At 46.6% G+C, this 13,000-nt stretch overlaps 1 protein-coding gene across 1 annotated transcript in view; it reads left to right on the forward strand.

Annotated features, from left to right (window-relative positions):
* Nucleotides 1-11,490, forward strand: part of tgfb2 (transforming growth factor, beta 2) — an 18,390-nt gene extending 6,900 nt beyond the window's left edge. Inside the window, exons 2-7 of the mRNA XM_057045047.1 lie at nucleotides 6,796-6,959; nucleotides 8,599-8,731; nucleotides 8,810-8,920; nucleotides 9,078-9,252; nucleotides 9,646-9,799; nucleotides 9,893-11,490. Coding sequence (XP_056901027.1) covers nucleotides 6,796-6,959; nucleotides 8,599-8,731; nucleotides 8,810-8,920; nucleotides 9,078-9,252; nucleotides 9,646-9,799; nucleotides 9,893-10,051 — 896 coding nt within the window. The 3' untranslated portion in view covers nucleotides 10,052-11,490. The remainder of the gene's footprint in view (nucleotides 1-6,795; nucleotides 6,960-8,598; nucleotides 8,732-8,809; nucleotides 8,921-9,077; nucleotides 9,253-9,645; nucleotides 9,800-9,892) is intronic.
* Nucleotides 11,491-13,000: the final 1,510 nt, after the last annotated feature.

Below are 13,000 nucleotides of genomic sequence, written 5' to 3' on the forward strand. Positions count from 1 at the left end.
GGTCATCTCCAACATCAAGGGTCATCTCCAACATCAGGGGTCATCTCCAACATCAAGGGTCATCTCCAACATCAGGGGTCATCTCCAACATCAAGGGTCATCTCCAACATCAGGGGTCATCTCCAACATCAAGGGTCATCTCCAACATCAGGGATCATCTCCAACATCAAGGGTCATCTCCAACATCAGGGGTCATCTCCAACATCAGGGGTCATCTCCAACATCAAGGGTCATCTCCAACATCAAGGGTCATCTCCAACATCAGGAGTCATCTCCAACATCAGGGGTCATCTCCAACATCAACCCTGCTCATGTGAGCAGAGGGTTCTCCTTCACTGAGGGGGTGAATGTGCTGACAGAGCAGCCGGGCCCTCTGACCCTGGTGCTGAAGTCCCCACTGAGGGGGGTTCCTCTGTGTGGAGGCAAGACCCCACATGCTGCTGGACACTTGTTTAGGTCCCTGATTGTGTCTGACCCGTCACCAGCTGCTTCGATGTATAAGTGAGGCTGAAACAGAAGTTGTGGTCAGAGAGCACTGACGGAGAAACAGGCTGGACACCTAAATGTGTCTGTACTTCTCTCCTGTTGTGTCCACGCTTCTGTCGTCCTGCTGTGTCCACGCTTCTGTCCTGTTGTGTCCACACTTCTGTCCTCCTGCTGTGTCCACGCTTCTGTCCTGCTGCTGTGTCCACACTTCTGTCCTGCTGCTGTGTCCACACTTCTGTCCTCCTGTTGTGTCCACACTTCTGTCCTGCTGCTGTGTCCACGCTTCTGTCATCCTGCTGTGTCCACACTTCTGTCCTCCTGTTGTGTCCACACTTCTGTCCTGCTGCTGTGTCCACACTTCTGTCCTCCTGTTGTGTCCATGCTTCTGTCCTGCTGTGTCCACGCTTCTGTCCTGCTGTGTCCACACTTCTGTCCTCCTGCTGTGTCCACGTTTCTGTCCTCCTGTTTGAGGATCGGTGTCTACCTGTGTGTTTATACGTTACTGGGAATGCTGGCCATGCTGGTTAGACCGTCCATGTGCTCAGTATTTTCAGTTTCCAGATATTATTTTGTGTGGAGTTGGTTTCAATTAGCTGTTGGCAGGTGATCGGCTGGGTGGAGCTCTCCTTCCCTCTGTCCTCCCTGTCTCTGTGTTTCTGACACCTCCCTCCTTCCCTCCTTCTCTCTGTCCTCCCTGTCTCCTTGTTCCTTCTCTTTTTCCCTCCTTCGCTCCTGCCCTCCTAACCTCCTGCTCTCCTTCCCTTCTTCTCTCCTGCCCCCTTCTCTTCTTCTCTCCTGCCCTCCTTCCATCCTTCTTTCCTGCCCTCCTTCCATCCTGCCCTCCTTCTCTCCTTCCTTCTTTCTCTCCTTCCCTCCTGCCCTCCTTCTGTCCTGCCCTCCTTCCATCCTTCCCTCATGCCCCCCTTCCCTCCTTCCCTTCTTCCATCCTCTCCTGCCATCCTGCCTTCCTTCCCTCCTTTCCTCCTTCCATCCTTCTCTCCTGCCTTCCTTTCCTTCTTTCCTCCTTCCATCCTCTCCTCCTCTCCTCCATTCCTCCTCTCTCCTATCTGCAGCAGTTTGTTCCCCACCAGCCTTTGTGTTCTTTGTTACAGATTTTTTACTAACAGCCGGCGGTTCTTCATTAACAGATCTTCTTTATTGAAATCAACCTCTGAATTTCACTTTATTGGTTTTTGTCGTAAAAGTTGTTGAAGCTAAAATACATCTCGCCTAACGGGGAGAAGATGAGCAGCTCACTGACACCTCTGGAACGGCTCTGCTGGTGGTTCTGGTGATGATTCACGGATCAAAGTCGCAGTTAAGCCCAAGTCACGGAACTGAGACGTGCATGTCCAGTTGGGGGCTTTGTAATGAGAAAAAGACCAGGACCCTTTCTGTTGCTTCTCCAGCTGGATTTGTTCAGCTTGTTAATATCTTTGAGGTGTTGGGACAGATGAAGGTCAGATCTTCTGGGATGGTCATCTCACCCTCCTCATCCTCATCATTTTCATGAATATTCCAGAGGTTTAAAGAGAAACACAACTCTAACAACTGAATTAGGTAACCTGTTTTCAGCCCTGCTGTGAGTATTTCGTGGTTAAACCCCCGGTTGTATAGAAATCTACGCCTCTATGTATCAAATGTTGAGCTCCTCCGGGTCAAATCAAAACAACTGGGAGGCACCAGCTGTTTGACAGAGCTGGACTTTTCCCCCTTGTGGTATATTCAAAGTAATTTCTCTACAACGTTCTAGAGATTCCGGAATCACAGTTTGATTTAATGTGATTTAATGGCCATCACAGAACACACTGGCATGACCACACACACACCAGCTCATCCACTTGCCTCCAGATCACCTCTGGTTTAAAAACCTTCATGGTTGAACAACTACAGCGTCTTTCTACAGTCCAATAGAATCTCTGCTCGATCTCAGCTTTACTGCGAGCTGGATGATTGAGGAGATACCGGTCAGGTTGTGGGCTGTCTCACTGCCACATTAACAGCCACAACACAGAAGCAGAACAACTGCAACTAAACGCAAGGACATGTTACATTTCTAGCAGAACAACTCAATCCAGGATGTTAGGTAGGAGCTAACCTCTCCAGAAAGAACCACCATCCTACCTGCAGCAGAAGGGAGATGAGAGCCAAATTCACCAAACTCATCAGTAACTCAACCACTTTTGAACCACTGTAACGAGACCTGGCAACATCTACAAAAGAGGGTTATTGACCACATACAACAGCTGGCAAAAGATGACTGTGGAAAAAGATCGATATAATATCCTTGCTTTAATCTCTCTATACTCCATTTAATCTCTCAATTATTATAGCAATGCAGTAATCAGCTAAAACAGCTGCAGAAGCCAGAGTCAAAGCTTCAAGAGTCACCATACAGATGGACCCAAGACATGGAGTCCTGCTGTCAACCAGGGGTCTGACCTGGGCCGCGGACAAAACACTGACCCTAGGGCGTTTCCTTGATCACTGACGGTTTGGGAATCAGGCCATCTGCTGGTGTCCTGAGAGGCCTGACCAAAGAGGAAGATTCAGGACTAGGGACACAACGGAAGGCTCCTATCAGAGCATCCTGGGCTTCCAGAACATCTCAGCAGGGGCCAAGAAAGAGGAGCCAGTTGTTAATACTGTTACTATAAAGTCCCTGGAGACAATCTTGACGATAATAGATGGATATAAATAGCTGAATCCAACTGAATCTTAAATTTCAAGAATAATATAATTTATTCTCTCTATTATTATTATTATTAGTGTACATTTACCTTTTTTGTGTGTTCTTCTTTTGTGCCTCCTCAGTTTTAGAAACAAGGAATTCCCAAAGTAGGTCAAATACTTTCCCCTTCAGTCAGTGGCAGCATTTCAGTGCTGCACCAGGATCTATCCCCTCTTTCCATTCTCAAATGGTAAAAATGAATGTGGGGGAGTAAACAGTTGTAGCAACTTCATCATTGGGGATCTATCCTCACTGTGGTTAGACCACATTCAGCTCCTTCAGAGGAACAAACACCCCCCCCCCCCCCCCCCCCCCCCCCCCCGGATGGATAGATTGTAGCTTCCATTACAGTAAAGCTTCTCTATGGTGACAACAGGAGGAGACATAAGGGAGCTGATAAACACATCAGCAGCTCCAAATCCTGACCTTGAAATCCTTGAAAAACATGTCTGAAAAACAGACCTGTTTATTTTGTTGGTTAAAGGTTTGAATTCTTGATGCTGGTTCAGGAGTTTTACTGTTATTTAAACCACCTCCTGGAAGCTTGTGATTACTGGTCAAGTTTGAAGAAAATTAATTAAACTAATAATAATAATAATAGAACATGTAATAGAATGTAATAAAACATATGATGATGATGATGATGATGATGATGATGATGATGATGATGATGATGATGATGGTGGTGGTGCCAGAGCAACTACAAGTGCTGTGGAAACTCATTTGTACATGTGTACGTGCTCATGCCAGTACATCTGCAAAAGCATTCCCAGCTGAAGCTGCAACAGTCGAAGCAGTTGTTTTCATTTATGTATTCCCACAATCTGAATGTGTTGGAGTTGAGCTCATGCACGGACGGAATCATGCGGCTGCCACCTGTTCTGCTCATAAACGAGGGAAAAATCAACCTGGTTGAAGCCCTTTCATGTCCAGAATGAGGAAAACAGGCTGAATAGCAGAACCAAGGCGGCATCATTGCTCAATATCTGATCCCAATAGAACCAGTTGAAGCTCAGATGGTTTCCTCCTCTGGTGGGGCAGTAGTTTGTTCTCTAGCCAAGTCACTAATGATCCACTCATGTTACGACTTCCAAGTCCCTGCGAGTGTGTAAAGCCGCCCTGTAAATGTGAGGCCAGCCACAGCTGGATCATTATGTCCTGCTCCAGAAACAGAAGGCTCAGCAAGCACAGACCGGCGAGTCCAGTCAGCTGCAGCCTGCAACCAGCAAATCCACAAGTGTGCAACCGGGGAGTTCGGGAGACTGTTGGGACCATCACTCATGGCTCAAATCTATAACCCAATGACTGGAATACTTACTTCAGAGTGTATTAAGAGCTGAAAGAAGCCAAAGCTCCCTTTTTATTGTCCCATAAAGCCACAGGACTAAAGACTTTACAGTAACATGAATGTCGATCATACTCGAGCCTGATGTGTAAAATCTGTTGATTGTCTTCATCCACTCCTCTGCTAATATGAGCTCACTGGGAAAATACCACAATAGGTACCGATGGATGTTTGTAGAAGTAGACCATCTTTCCAAGAAGGAAGGATTAATGAAAGGTGACATGTTCCCTGTAGCCTCACAGTCAGGGAGGGGGAGTTTTACAGCTAGCCCCAGTCTGGCCATCAATACCTCCAATCAGAGAGGTGCCATCTCGGTCTGAAAATGTGGGTACCGGCCGGGATGAACACAACCCGAGTACTGGGTCTCATTGTGAACTGTGCCGTTCGCTGTTAGCGTGGCCTCATCTCAATGCAGCCAGTGTTTGAGCTCCACAAGAGGCTCTTTCATGAGCTTCCCCAACACTCTGTAAACACTTCACCTTCAGCTCCTCCTCTAAGTCCGGAAGTGGGACTTTTTGTGTTGAAAAAGGGGTCGGAGTTGAGACGTATAGCGTTGGTTTTGGCTGATCTCACAGGTTCATGTGAGCCACTGATCAACAGCAGCAGCTGCAGCAGCGTTTCAACACCTGGTAAATTTTCACCGCTGCTTCTGAAGATGACTGAGGAATATTTGACCTTCCCCCAGTTTTTCTCACCTCTTTAACGTCCTCAATCACTCAGTGATGCTGGGACACCCGCTCCGCTAAACTTATTTTATTTTATATCCCACTCTTCCAACAAAAAGAACATAAAGAAGGAGCAGAAATTCAGGCCTGTTGGCGGCGGCAGAAGTAGAGAAACTCTACAAGTATTTCACATGTAGTTGTCGGTATCCAGAGAGTTTCAGGGTAAATAGTCAGAAGTTGAACGTCTTCTGGGGCAGCAACAAATTAAACCGAGTTCATATTTTGACTAAGAGGAGTTCTGAATTTGGACACTGAATAATACAGATGGTCAAACGCCAAGGGGGTCCAACCCTATAGGACTTATGACATCACGGTGCTCCAACATGCTCGGCTGTGGAAGCAGACATGGAGGAGGCCACCAGCACAGCGTTGGAGCTCCTCACAACCACAGTATAACTCTCATGTTGTAGCGATGCAGGAAATGACAGAGTGATTTAGACTGTAGCGTTTACTGAACTGATGAAGGTCTGTCCTGCAAACCCAGCAGCTGAAGTTGGTGTGAGGAAGATTTAGAGATGCAAGGCTCAGGTCGTTGGTGAAGGGTTCTCTCTCCTGCACAATGTTCCCTCGTCCTGTGTTTCCAGTCATGGAAGGTTCTGATCAAACGTGGAACTGAATGTTCGAGTCAAGTGTCCACTAGTGTCGGTGGGGCTTCCTGCATGCATGTTTTAATGTTTGCTTAATCCCTCTGAACAAGCTGCAGTATTTCTAAATCCCAGGTTGCTGGTTTGTATTGCAGCCATCAGTCAAGGGCTCCTCGTCCTTTACACACACAGCAACACTGAGAGCAGGACCTGTATGAGTGGACCTGTCCTACCTCTGGCGTCCATGGCTGTTGATTCATGGCCGTGAGACCCAGATTTCAACACAAAATCAACCTTATTTGTCTGTAATCCAACTATTTTGGACAGTGTATCTGTATATTGAATGGGATTGTTTGTGCCCGATTCAACAGTCAAAGTCAGTGTCAGTTCCTCCAGGCTGACTGTTCTTTGCCAACCTTATTTGCTACAACTAGTGAGAGGTATGTGAAAGCCTTTATGGTGTCTGGATGTGTAGCCGTAGCTGTGAGCGGCTTGGTCATTGCAGGTGAAGAGCATTTCTACTGACGCGCTGGCATCTGTGAACCTCTGCATGGAGTTTGATTTGTGAAGGAGCGGACAGGGAAGCCATATTCCATGGCTGCCACTGTCCTCACTGCTGTGTGAGAGCCAGCAGAAGGTGCTAATGTTGTGCTAAGTCTGGTTGAAAGCATTAACGCCTGCACAGTGGCTGACCCGGGAGCCCGCTTTGATCCAGGGTTACACTTTAAAGTGAGGTGGGTTTAGCAGAAAGCAGCTGATGGAGAGCAGCTGTGATGGGGATGGAGCACGTGTGTGACTGACAACAGGTACCTGCTGCTCTCACCTTCTTTCTACTCTGGCTGGGGTGAGGAGACAACTTGTGAGTATGTGTCTCTCTGTCTTCTCTCTGCTCATGAAGCCTCCGTCTCTCTCCTTCTCTTTCAGACATCATCTCCCACACACAGTCCAATCCTTACTTCCGGAGACTCATGTTTGATGTGTCCTCTATGGAGAAGAATGCCTCCAACCTGGTCAAGGCAGAGCTGAGAATTTTCCGTCTCCAGAACCCTGCAGCCAGAGTGTCTGAGCAACGCATCGAGCTCTATCAGGTAAGAGGGCATCACATGACGACTCTGTTGTGTCGGATCCCTGCTGTGATTGTTGGGTGGTGCATGAGCCAGTAAATGCTTCTCATCCTTTTCTGCTTGTTTTACAACTTGGCAATGCAATAAGAGCGGTATGATGAAAGCCTAAGTAAATACAGTCAGGGCACATAAACCCTCTGACAGGGATCTCCACATGGATGTGTTAATATTAAAGGGGATCACATTAGGACCTGATTGGAAGAGTTTAAAGAGCCGGTTCCCAGGCTGTGTTTCCATCCTGACCAGGAGTTGACAGCAGGCCTAAACACCAGCGTGCTGTGAGGAGGATGGATGGCAGAGACAAAGAGGGTTCAGTGCTTACTCTCTGCTATTCCCCTGGTTCTTCCTGTTTGTCTCCATGTGTTTGATGCTTCTCTGACTTCATCCTCTGCAGCTTCTCCTTGTGTTCTTAATCCTCTCAGCACCACATCAGCATCTCAGTTAATCTTAATGGCCACAGGCCTTTCCTTGTGTTTAGACTTGGGTCACTTTATAATAACTTCCTCATGTTGTTTCTTTAAACTAATTGATGTTTCGTTCCGCTGAGGCCCGGAGTCATTATTTGGGTGCCCCCCCGCCCCCAACCTGCTCTCAGTTTTCCAGGCTTTTGTTTTGAAATGATGTGAAAACTCAAGGCTCCGTTTCAAAGGTCTTCTAACTTTACAACATTACAAACCAAAATGTAATGCATGATGAGATGACAGCGGGCAAACAAAGCTGCCAAGTTTGAGAACAGTCACGCCATATTTAGCTGCCTTTGATATTTATGTAAGCAGAAGCAGTGACAAGGCCTCTTATGGTCCTGGATTTCATTTCACTTCATGACATCTGCCCAAACGTTGCCTCTGTAAGCTTCTACTCTGTCATACTGATTGTTTTTCCACAGTTAGTTTGGTGGTGGGGTTCTATGGAACCTATGGAAACACATTTGTTATTTCCATCCTCCTCACTGCCAATCTGATTTCATTTTGCAAAACCACCCAGGACACTCTGTTTGGACACACGAGTTGTCCTCCCAGTCTCCTGGAGGCACACACATTCACACACACATTCACACACACACACCAGTTTGGCTTCGACCAACAAGCGACACCTCTGTCTGAACGGCCAGCAGCTACAACCGTTCATCACATAAGGCCGACCAAAGAAAGACGGAGCACACGAGATTCAAACGCTCCTCAAAGAGACGTAGAAAAGAACGAGAATGTTTGCAGAGGTGATGCTGTTAGTTTTGCCGTGATACACCTGTGTATGAGTAGATAATGAAGTCATCCCCAACATAACCAGAGCAGCAAAAGCAGCTCAGAGCTGAGCAGGTAAAGTTGTCTGGAAGCTGCTGCTCTTTGGTCTCACAGGTCTACAAAGTGAAGCCAGTTTCTACTCTTTAATAAAGCTTTTGAACCCTCGATGAGTCTTAAACTGCCTCCGAGAAGCTGTGAGCAGTGAAACATGAGCATCATCCGATGCCAACCAGGTGTGTGTCAGAACAAAGTTTCGCTGCTGGTTGCAGAGGTTCTTAGTAAAAGGTTACAGGTTCCTAAGACCCAGATTCTCCCTCGAGCAACATTAAAAGGTCGTGCCATTGATCTGTTTTACTCCACAGATTTTAGGACACAAAGATTTTACCTCCCCAACGCAGCGGTACATCGACAGCAGGGTGGTCCGGACACAAACGGAGGGCGAGTGGCTGACCTTTGATGTGACCGAGGCCGTGAGTGAATGGCTGAATCACAGAGGTCCGAGCATCTGTTGGCATTCTCATCACTCCTACCTTCCTTTCTTTCTGCTTGATCTTTGTCTTTGCTTCTCCACAGGCAGAAACAGTGGATTCAAGCTCAGCCTGCACTGTCCATGTTGTACACTTATTCCATCAAACAACTACATTATTCCTAACAAGAGTGAGGAACTGGAGGCACGGTTTGCAGGTGATTTGATCAGAACAAGCCAACTCAAGGTCTCAGCGTTTAAGGGGACAGGCTGGACTTCCAAAGCTAATCATTCTTTGCCAGATCTTTGCCAGAAATTGACCTTAATTATCAATGAAATGATCCTGAAGTTATTGCTGTTTCTAAATGTCTTCAGGCATCGACGACAGCTTCATCCATGGCAGCGACCTAAAGATGTTTAAAAAGCAACGACACAAGACTCGAGGTCCATACCTGCTCCTGATGCTGTTGCCTTCCTACAGATTAGAGTCTCAGTTCCAGCACAAGAACTACCGATCCAAGCGAGCGCTGGATGCTGCCTACTGCTCAAGGTACCCACTCTGAGTAGATGTAACTCACCCTCTCTGAAACTGTCTTATTTCTTTATGGGCCTTATCTTACTCCCCGCTCTATATTACACCTCATTTAAAACACCATCAGCACAATTTACGAATCCACCTGCTCAACATCTGTGTGGCCGTGGTCCCCAAACAGGAGGTTCAGTGCGTTCCCCCAGTCTGTCAGTGCAGTGATGGGCACTCACGTCTCAGCAGATGTTTCACTATATAGATGAGCTTTCTGGCTTTGAGATTTGAGAAAAAATGGTTTGGTCAGCTTTCCCTTCTGTGAACAAATGTCATGTTCTGTCATTCGTTGATAATAAAAAGTCTTTTCATCCCTAGAAGAATGAAAAAAAATGAATTGATCTTATTGGCTTTCTTTAGAAATGTTCAGGACAACTGCTGCTTGCGGTCACTCTACATCGACTTTAAGAAGGACCTGGGCTGGAGGTGGATTCATGAGCCCAAGGGCTATGAGGCTAACTTCTGTGCTGGGGCTTGTCCCTATCTGTGGAGCGCCGACACCCAGCATTCCAAGGTACTGAGTCAGGGGTGGCATCGAAAATTAGATTAGCTGTCTGTGGGGTGCTGGACTTCACATCATGTCCTTCGTGTTGTGCCCCATCTACAGGTGTTGGGTTTGTACAACACTATCAACCCCGAAGCGTCAGCATCACCGTGCTGTGTGTCCCAGGACCTGGAACCCCTCACCATTCTCTACTACATTGGCAAGACACCGAAAATAGAGCAGCTTTCCAACATGAAGGTCAAGTCTTGCAAGTGCAGCTAGAAGCTGTTCCAATCCTGCACAGATACACAGTCAGAGACGCAGACATCGCCACGGTAACATCAGCAGCATCTCCACACAGACCTGACGTAGAGAAGAATCCACAAAGTGTCCCTTCTAGTGATACCAGAAGCTTGACCGTGATTCCAGTGCTAAGAAGCAGAGAACAGTATCCAAAAAGGTTCCCTTCCAGGGAGCATCTCTCTCATTCTGCAGGTATCTGTGCTTGGTTCCAATGAGGTCAGTCTGATGTTCTACTGTGGCCATGGTAACGTACAGTTTAAGGGGATTTTTGTCCAATTTAAAGTTAAACAAACCAGGAGCCCTGCAAACACACTTGCTCACAATTCTGCATCCAGCCTTCACACCAGAACCCCCACAGCAGCAGCTGAGGATTAAAGGACATTAATATATGTGGACTAGAGGACCTGGCTGCTTCACCTGCCACCACAGCGTCTCCTACATGAGAGGCCAGAGAACACAGACTGTCTCGCTACACTAGTTGCTTCAGTTGGTAGTCTTCTAGACTGGTGTCCATCTGCTTCCGTTGTCCTCATTTTGTAGAGTAGAATAGATTTAACCACCACAATGGGAGAATGTCCATCAGTTGAGATGACTGTGTCTGTTTAATGAGCAGGATCGCTCTCACAGGATGTAGTTCAGCAACAACCCTCAGAGGTTGGAGCCACATCGAGGTTTGATTCCTTCCGACCGACAAACAGGCGACAACTTCATTATTTCACACTTCTTAGTTTGGTTCTCTTTAGTTGCTTCTGCTCTTCTGATGTGAGCCAAGTTTCTCATTTTAATTAAAAAAGAAAAGAAATTCAACGTCAGCATCAGCGCCTCCGTCCTCCTCTGTCCCGTCATCAGCTCCAGCACATTCAGCTGAAAACAAAGCAGAAATTGGTTAAGAAGGTATTTATAAAGGCATAAACCTCTTGACATTCCACTGTTTCCTGATCCGGATTTGACTTTGATTTGGTGTAAAGCTGGAATTCCAGAGGTGGTTTACATCTCTGGTGAAAAATTGCCCAGTTTAAATCTGGTATGAATTCCCTCTTTAATGGGCAAGAGGTAAAAAAAGAAAAAAGAAAGAAAAGTTGCTGCTTTTACTGCTGCCTGTTGTCAGTGTGGCTCAACACTCGTCCTTTCTGCTGGGTTTGTTTCTTCCATCGGTCCTTGTTTTCTGTTTTATTCTTGTTTTCTCCTTATGTAAGAAGTATTGATAGAAATGACAAAGCCCACCCTCTCCAAATATTTATTGTCAGTGAATAACTGGAAAAACGCCAGTTGGGTCTCAGAAAAGTTGTGACTCGGCTGTTATTTTAATGCTTTTTGTTGTGATGATGGGTGATGAAGAGGTGGTCCACCAGGGTGTGTTCTTTACACACTACCCTGTAGTGCCACAAGGTCAATAAATTATTTGAAATTGAAAGGAAGTCCAGTGTTCTGTGTCTTTTTCTAAGATGAGCCTTTTTGTCCAGTTTCCTCCTTGAAGGTACTCAAATAAATGAAATGGCTTCATGGCCTGGATGCTCTCACTGGTGCACCTGTAGGAGCCATGGAGGAGGAAGAGCTGCTTACTTTGAGTCCTGGTCAGGTTCTTTCTGACCAGGGAGCAGCTTCCTGGTTTTAAACCACCAGCAGTTAATGTGAAGCTATGAAGAAGGAAAGATGAGGAAATATCTGGTTTGTGTTCTTGGCGTTGCTGGATTCAAGGATGAGAACGTAACGTCTTCACTCCCTCATTTCATGACTTCCAACATCACATCAAAACTCTAAATTTCCCTGAGCTCTGTTGATGTTTGCAGCGTTTGAAACTGAATTATTCTTTTTGGAACTGACCAACCCAACTTGGTTTCAGTCTGGGATCCAATCAGATGAGTGATGGAAACTGGAACTCTCTGATCTGAGGGTTGAAATTCTGCTGGAGGTTGCACGGAATCTTTCCTCCTTCCACAGGTAGCGTGTGAAAGGCCTGACACAGATCCTTCTACACATATTAAGGCTCTGACTGTCCCTGAGGAGAAAAGCAATTTGGAGATTGTGGTTACTCAGCTGCAGCTGGCAGAACAAAAGAGCAGCAAACCCAGAGGTACGCTGGCTGTGACCTCAGCAGCCAGCAATGTTCTGGCCCAGGTTAGCTGACAGAAACAAGAGGCACTTTACACACACAGCGTGTTTGTGAGCGGACAGACTGTCATCTTTAATTTCCAAAGGGGACAGCATCACATGGTCCTCCCACCCTCGCCTCCTGCATCCAGCAGGATTTACAGAATAACGCAGCTCCCTCTGAGCGCTGCAGTAGAACCTCTTCATTGTGTGTCCACTCAAAAAAAAAGTGGGGAAACTCAGCCAGGTCTTTCATTAAAAAGCTCAACGTGAGTATGTTTCCTTCACTTCTCTCGGGTCTGACAGACGTTTTGGAAAACTAGAGGAAGAACTGGGAAGCCCTGCAAATTACATCTCTCCAGCACCATTCTGCCTGCCCACAAGGGTTAAGATCACATTATTGGATTAGAGATTACACAGAAAAGACTTTGTGTTCTCTCTGTTGACTCTCCGGACCAATAGAGCAACTACAGTGGGCCGCTCTCAACCATTTAGGCCTCCGGAGAACCCAACAGTGGTGCCACAATTGACTCAATGAGAGCAGGACTGGATCAACCAGCCAACCTGGACATGAACAGCTGAAACATCATCAATCACACACACCCCATACCCCCCCATACACACAAGCACACACACCCATGGGTCACCCATCATATTCCTCTGATGGAGAGGAGGGTCAGCAGCTGAAAGAAAAATTCTCTTTCCTCTGTGACAATTATTGCTGATTTACATCTTTCAGTGAGGGAATATTATTCTGTTGAAACTTGCAACATTTTCAAAATAAAATTAGAGCCAGAAAAGTCTTGGCTGGTTCTGTGAAGAAGAGGACCTGTGGAG

This window comes from Takifugu flavidus, chromosome 10 (assembly GCF_003711565.1).
Source record: "Takifugu flavidus isolate HTHZ2018 chromosome 10, ASM371156v2, whole genome shotgun sequence".
Classification (NCBI taxonomy): domain Eukaryota; kingdom Metazoa; phylum Chordata; class Actinopteri; order Tetraodontiformes; family Tetraodontidae; genus Takifugu; species Takifugu flavidus.